At 44.6% G+C, this 16,672-nt stretch overlaps 1 protein-coding gene across 1 annotated transcript in view; it reads right to left on the bottom strand.

Annotated features, from left to right (window-relative positions):
- Positions 1–2,213: 2,213 nt before the first annotated feature.
- tub (TUB bipartite transcription factor) overlaps positions 2,214–16,672 on the bottom strand; it is a 118,763-nt gene continuing 104,304 nt past the window's right edge. The window contains exons 12-14 of the mRNA XM_056279418.1: positions 7,062–7,160; positions 6,700–6,871; positions 2,214–2,347 (exon numbers count right to left, since the gene is read on the bottom strand). Of these exons, the coding sequence (XP_056135393.1) occupies positions 2,214–2,347; positions 6,700–6,871; positions 7,062–7,160 (405 nt within the window). The remainder of the gene's footprint in view (positions 2,348–6,699; positions 6,872–7,061; positions 7,161–16,672) is intronic.

Below are 16,672 nucleotides of genomic sequence, written 5' to 3'. Positions count from 1 at the left end.
ACTCAGGAGACACCTGCCGGAGGGAGCAGAAGCATCACAGGATGCCGAGGACCAGCAATGACCCCCCGGCCGGGGGCAGACAGGCCTCCAAGAGAGAGACGCTTGCCCTCGAGGCTGGCAGACTATGATATGACATAGACTGGAGAAATGTAAAAAAAACAACTGTTGGGTCAAGTTCAGTGACGATTGTTGTTTGATGATGCAAATGTGAAATTAACATGTTAAAAGGTCTTATATGTTTACAGGCTGTTCATAAGTGAATATGTGTTAATGGAGAATTAATACATGGTTCTAATTAAGGTGAAGCATACAGAATATGCGGTATGTGTTCTGGTTAGGAATGTTTTGATACTGTCATTATATGGGTTCATATTTTTGAATTGAAAATAACCTGAAGTTTATTTCCCAGAAAAGGAGGGATGTCATGTACCGGTTTGGCATGTAAGGGCACCCGTATGTATGTGACGTCACCTGTTGACGTGGGGAGAAGCGCGAGGAATTATTGTTCGGGCGGTCTTGCAATACGGTGGAATAAAGCAAGCCACGTTAGGCATTGTGTAATAACGGCGTGCCTAATAATTTATAATTAATGACACCTAAATAAGCATATAGGTGGGAATAACAGATCAGAACAATAATATTCTATTTTATATGACATTTTTATGTAATGACTCATTTTTATGTAATGACAGGTGGAGGTATGCACTGGAGAGAAGAGGGATGAAAGTCAGCAGGAGCAAGACGGAATACCTATGTGTGAATGAGAGGGAGGACAGTGGAATGGTCAGGATGCAAGGAGAAGAGGTGAGGAAGGTGGATGAGTTTAAATACTTGGGGTCAACTGTCCAAAGTAACGGGGAGTGCAGGAGAGAGGTGGAGAAGAGAGTGCAGGCAGGGTGGAGTGGGTGGAGAAGAGTGTCAGGAGTGATGTGTGACAGAAGGGTACCAGCAAGAGTTAAAGGGAAGGTTCTACAAGATGGTAGTGAGACCAGCTATGTTGTATGGTTTGGAGACAGTGGCGCTGATGAAAAGACAGGAGGTGGAGCTGGAGGTGGAGGTGGCAGAGATGAAGATGATAAGATTTTCACTGGGAGTGATGAAGAAGGACAGGATTAGGAACGAGTATATTAGAGGGACAGCTCAGGTTGGACGGTTTGGAGACAAAGCAAGAGAGACAAGATGGAGATGGTTTGGACATGTGTGGAGGAGAGATGCTGGGTATACTGGGAGAAGGATGCTGAATATGGAGCTGCCAGGGAAGAGGAGAAGAGGAAGGCCAAAGAGGAGGTTTATGGATATGGTGAGGGAGGACATGCAGGTGGCTGGTGTGACAGAGGAAGACGCAGAGGACAGGAAGAGATGGAAACGGATGATGCGCTGTGGCGCCCCCTAACGGGAGCAGCCGGAAGTAGTAATAGTAGAGAACTTGTAAGTCACTCTGCAGTCATGCAGAAAAGGAATTCATGATGTTTTAACACTTCCTTGATATGTGGCATTTGGCAAACGGAATGCCTGAGATTTACCCTAATTTGTGGGAAATAATTATATTAGTATGATCAAGCAATCCCCATGAAACATTGGGAAAATGATAATCAAAGATAAAGAGCACTATGAAAAATACATAATTAGACCACAGTTTGATCGAGACGAAAAGATAAGCTAATGTGATAAAATGCCAAGTACATAATAATAAGAAATGGTTAAAACTTCAGAACTGTCAGCGGCCAGACTGTTTTCACTTGGTCATCTAGAAACCAAGTCTCACAAGCGTACCAGCCACGTGTTAGTGTTAGAACTGACGTGTGAACTAACGTTAGCCATTTATAACTGGTACGAGTAAAGGTCAAGGAAAAGTGGTTGGTTTTAAAAGTTTGTTACAAACATAATCCTGGTTTTTTATATATATATAAATAATGTAATTTGGACGGTGGGTGACTTTTTGTGCTTGTTCCATACATTACGTTGACCAATACCATTTTAAGATTACCAGGACCAAACACACACACACACACACACACACACACACACACACACACACACAGAGAGAGACCAGCTGAGCTCCACAGCCCTCTGGAGTGGGTGTCTGGACTCGGGGCTCTCCAGCCCACCTCAGGCCTACATACAACTGCAGCCCTTGTCGGGTGAAGACAGATGGGCCAGTGTTCCACGAGCCTTCAGTTCAAAAGTGTACAAATGGAGGCTGAATGTGGTCTCTATTCACAGGCTAATTTGCTGTCAAAGCTGGAGAGAGCGATGGCAAAGGCTTGCAGGGCACACATTGGGTAGTTGTAGTCCATAGTGAAGACGTCCTCCGCCACCCGGCCAAACTGCATCACGATGTAGTCGGCTGCAGGGAGGAGGAAAGCAAAGCAGCAAGAAGGTGGGGTTACATATTTACATTCATTTGCAAGGGGGAAATGACAATTCCCTGGGGTTATTATATGTAAATACTAGGGTAAAAAAAGATGATGGATCTGTTAGTGGAGTTTGATTTGAAGGTCGACTGTAATGGTGTGAAACAGGGGCCTCTGGACAAACGAGCCCGACTTGGGGAAGACACTTTGCTGACAGTTTTATGCTTTATTCTAACTTGTTGGTGTGTGTGTGTGTGTGTGTGTGTGTGTGTGTGTGTGTGTGTGTGTGGTGTTGACTGGGAACTATAGGGGTTCTGCAAGCAGGTGTTTGAGCTTCTGACGGTTCTCACCATGTTATGAATATTTGATATGCTTTCCAGACACGTGCGGCTCGTTCCTATGGGGGCAGGTGGGGCAGCGCCCCACTAAAAAAACCCCCAAAAAAACCATCCACCCAAAAACATAGTTCCCTCCTCATGAACTATTGTTCCGCGTTAACACGTCATAATTTACACCGCAATAAATAGTGCCTAGTTTCTGTGCAATAAATGAGTCAAACTAGTCAATAACTTTTGATGTCTGAAAGTCGAAATCGTCATTTCAGTGATTCGGTCTCAATTTAGTGTGTTGCATAATTTGGGGGTCAGGAGTCCTCAGCGCCCCGCTTTCACTGGCAGATTACAGCTCCTTGTGGTCAAAGATAGGAACTGCAGTAAGCTCCAACACAGGCTCGTCCCGTATTCTGCAGCCCTCTACCGTTTTCTGGAGTTAGTCCGCATGTGTAGACTACTGCAGACATGGTGACCAGCACGGTTGCTCCTGCTGTGTCTGACAGTGTAGAGTTTATTAAAAAATACCGATTTGAACGACCACAATTACAAGACAAGGTCGTTATTAAGCAGCTTGGCCCTGATAGACCAGCCTTTAACATTACTCAGTGAACAAAGGGCAAAGGGGAAACCTAAAACAGGACATTTTTGCAAACATGGTGTGAAAAGAAAACATGGCTATGTGGTTGCTCCACACGGAATAGAGGATTCTGTTTTCCCTGCCTATCGCTCCGGTCATCAGTAGCAGGGTCATGACAAGGGGGTTATCTTGTCCTGCATATGCACGTAACCCTGTGCAGTCTGACAAGCAGCTAAACACCCTCTCCCATCAATCACCAGTCTATTGACAGAAAAAGGGTGATACGAGAATGCTGCCAAAGGCCCGGAACGTAGAGGATTGAAGCGGATTTGAAGAAGACAAACGGGTCCGCGGTGGTGTAGCGGTCTAAGCATCGGCCCTGTGTTGATGCAGTTGCCCACTGGGGACCAGGGGTTCGCGCCCCGGTCTCGTCAGATCCGACTATGGCCGGACTCGATGAAGCAGCAGTAATTGGCAGCGCTGTCTTCGGGAGGGGGGCGGAGCCGGCTTGTGTTCGTCACGTGACTGCGTCTCTGGGTGTGGGGGGGGGGAGCAGTGGTTCGGCCTGGAGTCGCCTTGTCACGGAAGTGGGGAGGCGTCTCCTTCCAGACTGCCGGCCGGAGAGATGCAGTTGGCGAACGCATGCAGTACGAGGGTGGGTGTTTGCATTAAAATAGGGATCGATTGGCCACTAAATTGGGAGAAAAAGGGGAAAAATCAGAAATACATTTAGAAAAAAAAGACAAATGGAGACTAAAACCATGAGGCTGTTCTGTTCACAATCCACTTCCTGACTGAGTCACATGATACAAAGGTCACATGCTTAAATGCGTAAACGGATGTTAAACCATCATCCTGTCCCTCTTCAGCAGGATAGGTCCAGTCTGGCCTAAGTTCCACGTTTATTGGCTGGTGTGTAGGGACATTACTCTGGAGGGAGGTGTTGTCATCATTGTCTTGGTTGTGTTGTGGAGCTGGAACAGTGCTAACTTGTTGAGGCATTGAGGTTCCATATCCTAAGTCATAACCATGGATGGGTTCCATTTCCGGCATTGACTGAAGGCTACTGTGAGATTAGCGATGCTGAAGTACATCTTCAGAAGTATGTTGATTGGAGTCTTTGGGCTTGAATGGGAGGTCGACTTTGCAGCCATGTTCTTCCTCACTGGTGACTGCGGCTGCCTCAAGGACATCTGCCACAGCAATGGCAGCTGCTGCTTGTTTCTCCATTACAATACAGCTAGTGATGCATCTATACATGCCCTTTCTACTTTCATTTGTATTTCTTTCTTAGCAAAGGAAACTCATGTTCTTGCTGCTTCTGCTTTGGCACGCGCAATGGCTGCTGCTTTACTTATAGATGAACTGCTTGAGCTTTCCACAGAGCATGGGGCATCAGACCTGGTTTCAGATGTGGTTGCCTGTGCATCTTCCATTTTATGGCAAAGGATGAGATTACCTGTGTTAGCGCTGCCTCTGTTGTAGCCTTCTCTTCTAGATGTAACATAGCAGCAGTAACTCAAACCAGCTCAAACGTGTTGTCCAGCCAGATAGAAAGCTCCTGTTTCACTAACTTGTCCTGCATGCACGTAACCCTGTGCAATCCGACAAGCAGCTAAACACTCTCTCCCATCAATCACTGGAACTGGGATCATCTTGTGTCAGTTTATTGACAGAAAAAGGGTGAAACGAGAATGCTACCAAAGGCACGGAATGTAGAAGATGGAAACGGATTTGAAAAAGGCAAATGGAGATAAAAACCATGAGGCTGTTCTGCTCACAATCAACTTCCTGACTGAGTCACATGATACGAAGGTCGCATGATTAAATGCATAAACTGATGTTATACAAGGAACTGCCTGCAGGGGGAAATAAACCAAACTAAAAGAAAACCATGTCCTGATGGGGACAGAACAGGGATATATGGACTAACAGGGCTGAGTGATTTGAAGCACTTTCAGAACGGGCTAAGAAACACGAGTCAAGCAAAGCACTTCACATTGTGCTATGAAACTAGCCATGCTTGGTCAAGCTAACATAACAGCACAGCTTGAAGAGAGCTACCATGTGAGTGTGCAGAATCACAATAAGGAGGTGGACAAAAACTGGCACATTCTGTCAAAGCTTGTAGACTGCATAAAGTTCTGTGGAGCATTTGAACTATCCCGATGAGACCAAATGAGCCAATAACCCTGGTGTCTTCCGTGGCCTTGTGGATTTAGTTTTGTCGTTGGATGCTGAAAACTGTTGCACCTAGAAAAGGCAACGGTTTTCAAAGGTACGTCCAAAAGCATCCAGAATCAGTTGCTCGATTGCATGCTGGACGTAATGCAACGGTCATGTCCTCATAATTATGAAAAATTTGAGTAAGCTATTTTTAGACATTGCTTTAGTTTACCGTGGGTAGTCTTTTGTCGCTTACATTCCTATTGTTCATCTTTGAAATGTGTTGGCTACTGCGGCGCTATGTGGGCTGTTGACTGGTATGTTTACAGGTATGTACTGTCTATTCTATAATTATAGTAATTATTATACTTAATTAATATAAGTATTTAATATACTTTATTAAAATAATGATATCACAAGTGTGTGTGGCTAGCAATTCAGGAGCTGGAGCCAGTGTCCTCCCCACTAGTATTTATGGCCACGGGCCGCTACTGTTTCCAGAAATTAAAACGTTAAAATCAAAAGAGGACTCACAGGTGATGCTGTTTTTGCAGCATTTTTTTTTACTGTGCAAGAGACAACTTGATTATATTACCTGACGTGGTCACTCATGAAAATCTGTGGAACTTGCCGCTTTCTAAATATGAGGAAAGATGGAGTGAGAGGGGGCTCCACCCGGTGACTCCACTCAACAAACAAAAGACGTGTCTGCAATTATTATAAAATACCTTAGAGGCTGCTGTTTCACACCACTGTAGATTCCACTCTGTGCATGACGGCAGTCCACTGACTTCCGGTTTCTACTGCAGCGGTCATACCAGTTTCCTCTTTGTTGGCGTGTACTACTGACAATGGCATATTTTTTGCGATGCCTGCAAGATTTACCATGGATAAATGTCAACGACATGCACACAACTGTCCACGAACTTTCCCCTGCACCTACCAGCAAACGGGTGAAAAGTTTCAAGCTGTTCATCTCAAGTTACGTCCACGATTCCGTCCGCTCATCCTCATAATTGTGGATGTAACTTGAAATATTTCACCCGTTTGCTGGTAGGTGCAGGTGAAAGTTCGTTGACAGTTGTGTGCATGTGGTTGACATTTATCCATGGTAAATCATGCAGTCATCGTGAAAAATATGCCATCGTCAATTAGCACAACAAACAGGAAACTGGTATGACCGCTGCAGTAGAAACCGGAAGTCAGTGGACTACAGTTATGCAAAAAGCTGATTTTAATGGGGTCAGAAGTAGGAGGCTGTAGCGCTCACGGTCGTTATCGTGAATGATCTGAAAGTTCTTGACAGAAGCCTGGGTGACCCTGCCATGGAAGTTGAGTACATATGATTGTGTGTCGTCATTCCAAACAGGGGTCTTGTTGTGAAGTTCAATGACACTCTCCGTGTTCTTGTTCTGCCACCTTGCCAGCAATGACTCGTGGTCCTGTATAACAAGGGACAACAGAAGGGTTACACCTCTAAGCATCTAACTCAAAGATACACAACCGGTATATCAAGAGACACTGAGAATATTATTAATGTTAAGAGGAAACGTCCACATGGCACTCAACAGACCTAAAGGGCCTACATCATTATGGATCATTATGGCAGTGGAGAGCTCTGCTGACACATACATTTCGTGGGCGGATCGACACTCTTTCATGATCCATGTTCATCCCTGGAATGATGACGCTCATTTTCCGTGGTCCTTTGAATCCTAAAACATTGGTTTCCTAGATTGAAAACATCATAAAAAAACTTACATGTACTTTACACTCTCTTTTACACACACACACACACACACACACAAGAATCGTATTGTATCTTGTCTCATACTGGCATGCACCAATCCCAATCAACAGCTACTTCATTCAAATGGAAGTAAAAGATTAAATGATGAAAACACTTGTGAAACGAAAGGCTGACAAAAATGCAGATGAATTTGCATAATGTGTGATAAATTGTCATATGATTTGATTGACTGAAACAAGAATCTGGTAACGATTTGATGTGAACGCGCTGGACTTGATAAAAAGGGGAGCGTGGCTGGGCAGAGGTGTGTTGAGATGCTCCTCATGGCTCTCAGGTTCGAAAAGAGGAGTAACAAAACAGACTAAAACAGATGGAATCTTAGAAACTGCTCAAGTTAAACGATAAGCGAGAGAAAGTTGTAAATATTAATCAAACCAATGTCATGCAGGTATTTCGACGGCTTACGGATTTTCCCGTTTAGTTGACAACACCGTGTTTTCCAGTTCAAATTCATTTTCATCAGCTCCAGATGAATGAGATGATTTTTCATATTTCATGCATTTTTGGGGCTCCTTGAATGATACATTGAAATTTCAGTTTAAAAAAAAGTGAATGAAGAACAATATTGATTGTAAGTGAAAACAATGTTTTTATCAAGTCATCATAGTTTTAATCAAATTCTATTTTAATTATTCACATAATCTTTAATTAAAGGTAACCAATGGAGTTTCTGACAACTAGTCATGCTATAGAGTGCTGCAGAATTCAGGATGAGTTGAAGTTGGTGAGTAAGTTTGTCGGGGATGCCTGCCGGGGTCGCACTGCAGTTGTCAATGCGTGATGTGACCAAAACATTGACTAAGACCTCTGTAGAGTGTTGTGTTAAAGCAGTGCGTAGTGCGGAGATGTTTCGCAGATGGGAAAAGGCAATCTGGGAGACACTGTTTATAAGACTGGAAAAAGAAAGGGTACTATCTAGGATCACACCAAGGCTCTTAGCCTGTGACAAGACAGGTATGGTGACTCCAGCATTGGGGAGAGAGCAAAATATTATGTCTGTGAATGTTCTCATTCATCTAGGTCATGGTTATCCAAAGGAATTGAATCGAGTGCAACTGGACTTGGTAGATTTAGTGCCAACGTTACAATGTTACAACTTCATTTAGCAGACGCTTGTATCTAAAGCGACAAGCAAGGACCTAGCCAGGAGGCGACAATGCAAGTAAGTGTCAAAAAACTAGGTTCAAGTCTGATAGGATATAGGGGTCAACAGGCAGTGCACAAAGGCAATGCATAGGGTGCATAGAGGCGAATTAATTTTTTTCATATATTAACACCACAGTTGTGGAGGTGTTCGTGAAAGAGCTGGGTCATTATCTTCTTCTTAATGATGGAGAGGGACTCAGTGGATCAAATGGAGTTGGATAACTCGTTCCACCACCGGGGAACTACAGGAGAGAAAGAGTCTGGCTAGTGACTTGGGGCCCCATTGTGGCGGAAGTGCCAGGCACCTTTCATTGGCGCCTGGCACTTCCGTCCATACAATACGGTACAATACGATGGAGCAACCAACATGAGTGGCATGTGTAAAGGTCTTCAAGCCAGAATACGTGTACACAATGAGAAGGCCCTCTATGTTCACTGCAAAGGACACTGTCTGAATCTGGTCCTGGTGGAAGCCTCAAAGTCTAACAAACATTTTGTGATGTTCTTCAACCTTGTGGAGAAGCTGTATGCTTTTTGCACTGGCTCCCCAAACTGCCATGCTGCCTTGGTGAAATGGCAGCAGTCTCTGTGTCCTGGACAGCGTGTTGTGGAGCTCAAGAAACTGTCAGATACCCGATGGGCTTACAGAGAGAGAACACTGAAGGCCCTTCAGATAATTCTGAAAGCTGTTATCAAGCTCCTTGATGACATCAGTGAAAACGATCCACCTGACCTGGCCCAAGGGGATGCTAAGATGTATAGAAATGTGATCAACTTCATATTTATTCCCTGCCTGGAAATCACCACCCCAGTGTTCCAAGTCACTGTTCTAGCATCACATTCTCTGCAGGAAGAAAGCTTGGACCACTCCACTGCCTACAAGGTAATTGATGGCGTGCTTCACACATTGCAAACAATGAGGTCTGATGAGAAGTTTGAGGAAATATTTGGAGGCGCATTAGAGAAGGTAGAGAGCCTCGACATTGAAATACCTACTGTAGTGTCCAGTCAGGAAAGGAAACAGAAAGTGCCAATGCCTTTCCAACACAGCCCAACAGTGTCTCATATGAGTGATCAGTTTGAGTCTGTAGAGCAGGGGTGGGCAATCTTATCCAGAAAGGGCCAGTGTAGGTGAAGGTTTTTGTTCCAACCAAGCAATTGCACACCTGTGTCTCCTAATCAAGTTCCTCAACAAAGACTCTACTGGTTGATTAGTGGGATCAGGTGTGTAACTGCTTGGTTGGAACAAAAACCTTCACCCACACTGGCCTTTTCTGGACAAGACTACCCACCCCTGCTGTAGAGGCACACTTCAGGAGCAGCATGTACTACACATTTCTGGATACTGTGACTGAGGAGCTTAACAGCAGATTCAAGGGGGGCAACACTGGAAGTCCCACTGATGGAATCACTCGATCCTTCCAATCCTTAACAGTACATGCCAACTGGGTAAGCACCCCAAACTCAGAAGCAGTGGAAGCTGTCCACATTCTCTGTGATTTCTATGAGGGAGATAAGAACCAGCTGAAGACAGAGCCAAAGGTCTTCCACTCCAGCTTTCCTTCAAAAGACCTGCAAGAATTCCTTGCCATATTGAAGGTAAACAGGGGCAAGCTCACCTTTCCAACCTTAGTGAAGATGATAAGAACCTATGCGACACTGCCAGTGTCAACAGCTTTTGTAGAGAACAAACTGAGAAGGCTCTGTGGACAAAAACGGCTCTCTGACCTTCTCCTACTTGCCATAGAGCAAGACATCCAGATAAACCACAGTGAAGTCATCAGAATCTTCCAAGACATCGCACCGAGGAGGATGCTCCCTTCATCTGAGTAGACAGAATGCACTTAGCCTAATTGTTGCAACTGAAGATAGACAAAAAAGGCTGCTTTTGTTGATTTTGAATGGTTATTTATTTTATAGACCACTAAAGTGTGCACAGTGGCATTGTTTTCTTTGTCGTTGCAAATGTATGTCCTTTTGATGCTAAAGACCACAGTCTCTGTGTGAATTGACAGTAATTTTGTAGAAACCTGTTGAGTCTTAAACATCTGCATGAGTGTATGGGTATTAAAATAAATATGTAAGTACAAGATGTAACACTGTAACGTTATTCTTTTAATAAATAATTTTGAGAGGGATGCTCTTTTTTCATTTGAGCGCCTGCCCCCCAAAATGTCTGCGAAGGCCACTGCCTGCAACCAAATGTTTTCCCTCCCTTAAATGAAGCTTCCCTGCCTGCTGTGTCAGATCATTTTTTTCATAAAATTTCAAGCATTTATGGCCTGTCCTGTTAATGTTGACAAAGATGTAATTTTTCCCCGGGTGCTGCACCACAGCTGTCCACTGCTCCTATACAATATGATGGGGTAATGCAGAAGACAAATTTCATTGTAACCAAACACCTGTACAATGACAAAAAAGTGGCTTTCTAATTGCCACTCGCAACATTTGTCTGTCCGCTGTAGCTGCTGTTCAAGATGCTGCAGCTTGAATCCTAACTAAAACTAGAAAATTTGACCATATTACACCAATTCTGGCCCCCCTTCATTGGCTTCCTATCCATGTTAGATCTGTTAGATCCATGTTAGATCCATGTTAGACCTGACTTCAAGGTTCTTCTGCTGACTTGTAAAATCCTAAATGGGCTTGCTCCATCATACCTGGCTGACCTCCTTAAACCGTACACTCCATCTTGAGTTCTCCACTATCAAAATACAGGGCTCCTGTGTGTACCCAAAGTTAAAAAGAAAAAGAGGTCAGCTGGTGGCAGGGCCTTTTCCTATCAGGCCCCATTCTTGTGGAATAACCGGCCTGCTGCCATCAGACAATCAGTCTGTTGAGTCCTTTAAATCCAAACGTAAAACTCTTCTTTTTGCCTTAACCTACAATTAGTTGCCTTTAAGTTCAGTACTTCACAACCTGTACTGCATAGTGGGTCAGTTTCTGTCTCATGAATTTACCAACCATTGTCCTGCCAACAACATTATTACATTACATTACATTACATTACAGTCACTTAGCCGATGCTTTTATCCAAAGTGACTTACAATAAGAGCATAATTTAATGTAGGAAATCAGGAGAACTACTAGTCATCAAAGGTCATAAGTGCATCTTCTCTATAAACAAGCATCTAAGGGCAAAATCAGTGCTAAAGTAAAAGCGCAAGAGAGAGATTTTTTTGGTTTAAATGAGTGAATACAATAAGTGCTAAGAACAAGTAACAGGGTAGTAGTTCTTGAAGAGGTGAGTTTTCAGTCTGCGCTGAAAGATGGGCAGCGACTCCGCTGTCCTGACATCAGTGGGGAGTTCATTCCACCACTGTGGGGCCAGGACAGAAAAGAGCCGTGACCAGGTCATGGGCAGCAGGGGCGACAGGGCAACCAGGCGTCCCGAGGCAGCATAGCGAAGTGGTTGGGCAGGGGTGTAGGGCTTGACCATGGCCTGGAGATAGGAAGGAGCTGTTCCTTTCACTACCCTGTAGGCTAGCACCAGAGTCTTAAACTGGATGCGAGCAGCTACTGGGAGCCAGTGTAGGGACATGAGTTGTGTGGGAGAACTTAGGGCGGTTGAACACCAGACAAGCTGCAGCTTTCTGAACAAGCTCCAGAGGTCTGATGGCCGACACCGGGGCACCAGCAAGGAGGGAGTTGCCGTAGTCCAGCCGGGAGATGAGCAGAGCCTGGATGAGTGCTTGTCCCGTCTCGTCGGTGAGGAATGGGCGAATCCTCTTGATGATATAGAGTATAGATTATAGAGTATAGATTATGACTAATTGATGACTTAATTGATTATGACTGACTATTGCAAACTGTTCTCTTCTCCTACATGTCTTTTCTCTCTCTCTGAATGATGTATTCTCCTTTCTCTTCTTCTGTGTATGTGAATGGTGTGATGTGAAACTCCCTTGTGTGCACGTGCAGTCTGTCTTCCTCCCAGGTCTCCATGGTGATGGTGGTCACCACCTGGACACTGCTCGCATCTTCCTCATCACATTTTTTATGTATCTTACAAATCCATATTATTTTGTTGTCCTGTTTTCAACGTGATATCCTTCCATCACTCCGATGTGTGACTAATGTTTTATCTTGTGTCTTCTCCCGCATATGTGAATGGTGTGATGTGAGTCTTCCCTGTGTGCATGTGTAGTCCGTCCTCCTGTCAGGTCTACATGGTGATGGTGGTCACATGGCTCGGCTCCTGGGCTGTTCCGGTGGCATTTGGACACTGCTTGGCATCCTCCTCATCATATTCTTCACATATTTTATAATTCCATTATAATTGTGTTATCCTCTTTCAATGTTGTATTGTGTAAATTGTGTAAACACAACATGCACTGTACGTTGTCCGTTTTGGGAGAGAGATCCCTCCTCTGTTGCTCTCCCTTGAGGTTTCTCTCTTCTTTTTTTTCTCTCCGGTAAAGGGTCTTTTTTTTTAAGGGAGTTGTTCCTTATCCAGTGCGAGGGTCTAAGGACAGGATGTTGTGTTGCTGTAAAGCTCCCTGAGGCAAATTTGTAATTTGTGGTAATGGGCTACACAAATAAAATTGACTTGACATGACTCGATCTTCCCTCTAGATTGAGGGGCCCCAGGCAGTTGCCTGCCCTGCTGGTTGATAAACGTCACCTTCGGGGAGATGGCTGGTTGATGGGACCAGTTGCAGCACTGCCCACAGGGGGCGTTATACGTGCCTCAACCCTCATGCAGCAGTGCTGCTTGGCAGTCTGCTTGTGAAACTTGCATTAAAGTTGACAGTTATTACAGTTACCATGCAGCTTCCTGCTGTAGCACAGTGGATGGTGTCTTTACTTACGTTTTTGACATCGTCATTGACTTCGTTGATGGTTGAAGGAAGTATGTTTAGCTTTTGCTCATCACTGAAACGTCCAGCTTGCACTATGATTAATCCATCTCTCTTTTCCCCAATTGATTTTGGAGGTTTGTCAGTAAATGTCCTTCCGCTTCTGGTATGGGAAGCAGTGTGGGAAGACAGCGTGCGAATTCACGTTTGCAGCAGCCTCACCCTGTACCGATGTGGGAAGATGGCAGTGTGAATTCACATTTGTGGTGGCCTCAACCAGTACCATCAATGCAGTGTCTTTGTCCACCTCTAAGTTTTTTTCTTTGTTTGTTGGCTGGGAGAGCTGGTGCTGGATAGGCTGGGACAGGTTGGTCTGCTGCACTGTGGGCCCAGGGACCACGGCCTTGCCCGGAGGTGCGCTCGAGGAGGTAACACCAAGGGCGGTCTGACAGGACGTGGAAGCTGGGCAGGCTAAGCTAACCACTAGCCCATGCAGACCGGCAGTTCTGATAACACCGAGGGCGGTCTGGTGGCAGCCTCACCTGGCATTGACTGTGGTATTTTTAATGCCGTCATGAGGAGTGCGGGGAGGTGCGTCGAGGGTGTCTGGCTGGGAGAGGTGGCGCTGGATCGGCTGGGAGGGGGCTTGGTCTGCTTTGTCGGGTTGCCACAGGGACCACGGCCCCTGCCTGGAGCTGCGCCCAAGGAGGAGGCGCTGAGGGCAGTCTGACGGGACGCGGAATCAGGGCAAGCTAGGCTAACTGCTAACCCATGCAGACCGGCGGTTCCAACAGTCATGCTGGCTGGCGTTCGTTCCCTTGGACAGTGTTTTTTTTTTTTAGTTTGGGTATGTGTGTTAGTTTGGATATGTGTGTTAGTTTGGGTATGTGTGTTAGTTTGGGTATGTGTGTTAGTTTGGATATGTGTGTTAGTTTGGATATGTGTGTTAGTTTGGGTATGTGTGTTAGTTTGGATATGTGTGTTAGTTTGGGTATGTGTGTTAGTTTGCATATGTGTGTTAGTTTCGATATGTGTGTTAGTTTGGGTATGTGTGTTAGTTTGGGTATGTGTGTTAGTTTGGATATGTGTGTTAGTTTGCGTATGTGTGTTAGTTTGGGTATGTGTGTTAGTTTGGGTATGTGTGTTAGTTTGGATATGTGTGTTAGTTTCGATATGTGTGTTAGTTTGGGTATGTGTGTTAGTTTGGGTATGTGTGTTAGTTTGGATATGGGTGTTAGTTTGCGTATGTGTGTTCTTGTAGTTTTGAAAGTGTTGTTGTCTTTGTGTTGTACTGTTGTGGGTTGGGGGGAAACGGCATTTCGTTTCATTTCATGTGCGCAAGTGCATGAAGTGAAATGATAAATGAAGTGTACCTGATTCCTGATTCTTAAATTAGAGTAGATTTCAATCATTTTATCACCTGAAGCTAAAGCAGTCACAACATAAAAAATGTGAAGTAAAACATAAAAACATAATGTAAAAATGGTTTATCGGCTCAATTTTCTTCCTTACCTTAGCAAATAGTGAAATAATAAATTAGAAAGTCAGAAGCTGAGAAAATGACACCAGATTTCTATTTTACCATTTGCTAAGGGAAGTCAGGAACATGTCATTACTACATAGTAATGGATCATTACTACATAGTAATGGGTCATTACTACGAAGTAATGGGTCATTACTACGTGGTGCTCCTTTGAACTGCCCATGTCACGCGGGTTACGCTAAACTGATATTCGATTTTAATGCATTTGTAGCTGCTGTTAAGCTGCAATTCAGCTGAACACGTGCTTCTTTTGACAGAGCACTCACGTTAAACTCAATACTACACAATACTACTACTGCATACTACACAGCTAGTACGGGTTCAGTTGAAACGGTTTACGTTTGCGGAAATGACAGACCGACAGCCTCATGTGTTCTGGTGAGAAACTTTGAATGTATTTACAGGGAAAACTGTCGGCTAATCTGGTCTTGAAGAAGCCTTGCTTTGAATTCCTCATTTCGATCATAAACTGTCTTGGTCACCGACTTTACCTGCAGAGTAGAGCTCATAGGCTTTCTTAATAAGTGCAGTCGTGGTGCCTCTTTGAGCCTTACGCGTGTCCTCACCACAGACTAACAGAACGTACTGCATTTGTTGCAACACTGACGAGACATTTCTGCTGTACTAAAGCTTCCTGCAGACAATAAATCCTACTAAGTATACTCACTACGCTACTGCCTGAAGAACACGTGCCTCAACATGCGTCTGTACATGTGAGCAACTCGTATAGCTTGTCTGCCAGCATCGAACCTGACTCAGCAGGCCCAGGCACGCCTAAGACCGCATCTGCATAGCACCTACACTGAGTGCATGCCCAGGCATGCTAGGACTGACCAAAACAGCTTGTTTTGTGGGTAATATACTATCCATCCATCCATCCATTATCCATCCATTATCCAAACCGCTTATCCTGCTCTGAGGGTCGCAGGGATGCTGGAGCCTATCCCAGCAGTCATTGGGCGGCAGGCGGGGAGACACCCTGGACAGGCCGCCAGGTCATCACAGGGCTGGCTGGCATGCAGTGTGTCAGTCTGCTGGGATGCTGTTGTCACTGTCACAGCATCCCAGCAGAAATGAAACGAGTGTAGCCCACAGTCGCATGCCTTACAGGCTTGTGCCTAGTGTACCAGGTCTTTTCCATGTGGGCTGAACGTTGTTCTGTACGTATGTGTGAAAGCACCATCTGATGTCATTAATTTAAGTGTTTCTGGCTCCTAAAGGTCGGTATCAGAGTTGCTTCTGAATTCAAAGTGTGATGTGAACTACGCCTTTGGATGATGACTGCCATGTTATGTCCCTTACTAGGGACTGTGTATCCCCCCAGCTCCTCTCTTACGATAATCTAACCTTCGTGGTTTAACATGGACAGATATGTAGAAGAAAACTGTTCCATCATCTGTTAAAGTTGACCACGACTTTATGTTGGGGGGATGGATGTCTTCTGAATGGGTTTCTGACTATGATTTATTTACTTTGCCTGTTAAGCTGTGGCTCAGTGGAGTGCCTGGTTAAAAAAAACTTCACTGGTTCGAGGACACTTTTCTAACTCTCACATGTAAGGCTATTGGGTTTTTTTGGTCTGCACAACAAGCAAGCTAAAAAGGTGATATTTTGGGCTACATCTAATGATGGGTGGGAATAAACACACTGTTGTGAGCCTATACACACCAAAGTGTTTTGTCAGGACATTAATATGATACCAGAGCAGTGATAGCGTATTACTCATGCAAATTCCATGATTTGGTGTAGTCTATTTATCAGTGAAATCAGTTACACAGTTTAATAAATCAAGCAATAGACACTAAAGATGGCAAAGGCTTAAAAAACTGTTTACAAATAGAACAGAAGGCCTCAGGCTTTACATTTTATATCATGAGCTACCTGACAATACATCCTGTTGTGTTTCTGAAAGTGGTTTCGGAGCATATGAAAGAGGCCTGAAGAT

Source organism: Lampris incognitus, chromosome 4 (assembly GCF_029633865.1).
Source record: "Lampris incognitus isolate fLamInc1 chromosome 4, fLamInc1.hap2, whole genome shotgun sequence".
Classification (NCBI taxonomy): Eukaryota; Metazoa; Chordata; class Actinopteri; order Lampriformes; family Lampridae; genus Lampris; species Lampris incognitus.
The sequence above is the reverse complement of the archived record's forward strand: the minus strand, read 5'-3'. Positions and strand labels throughout refer to the sequence as shown.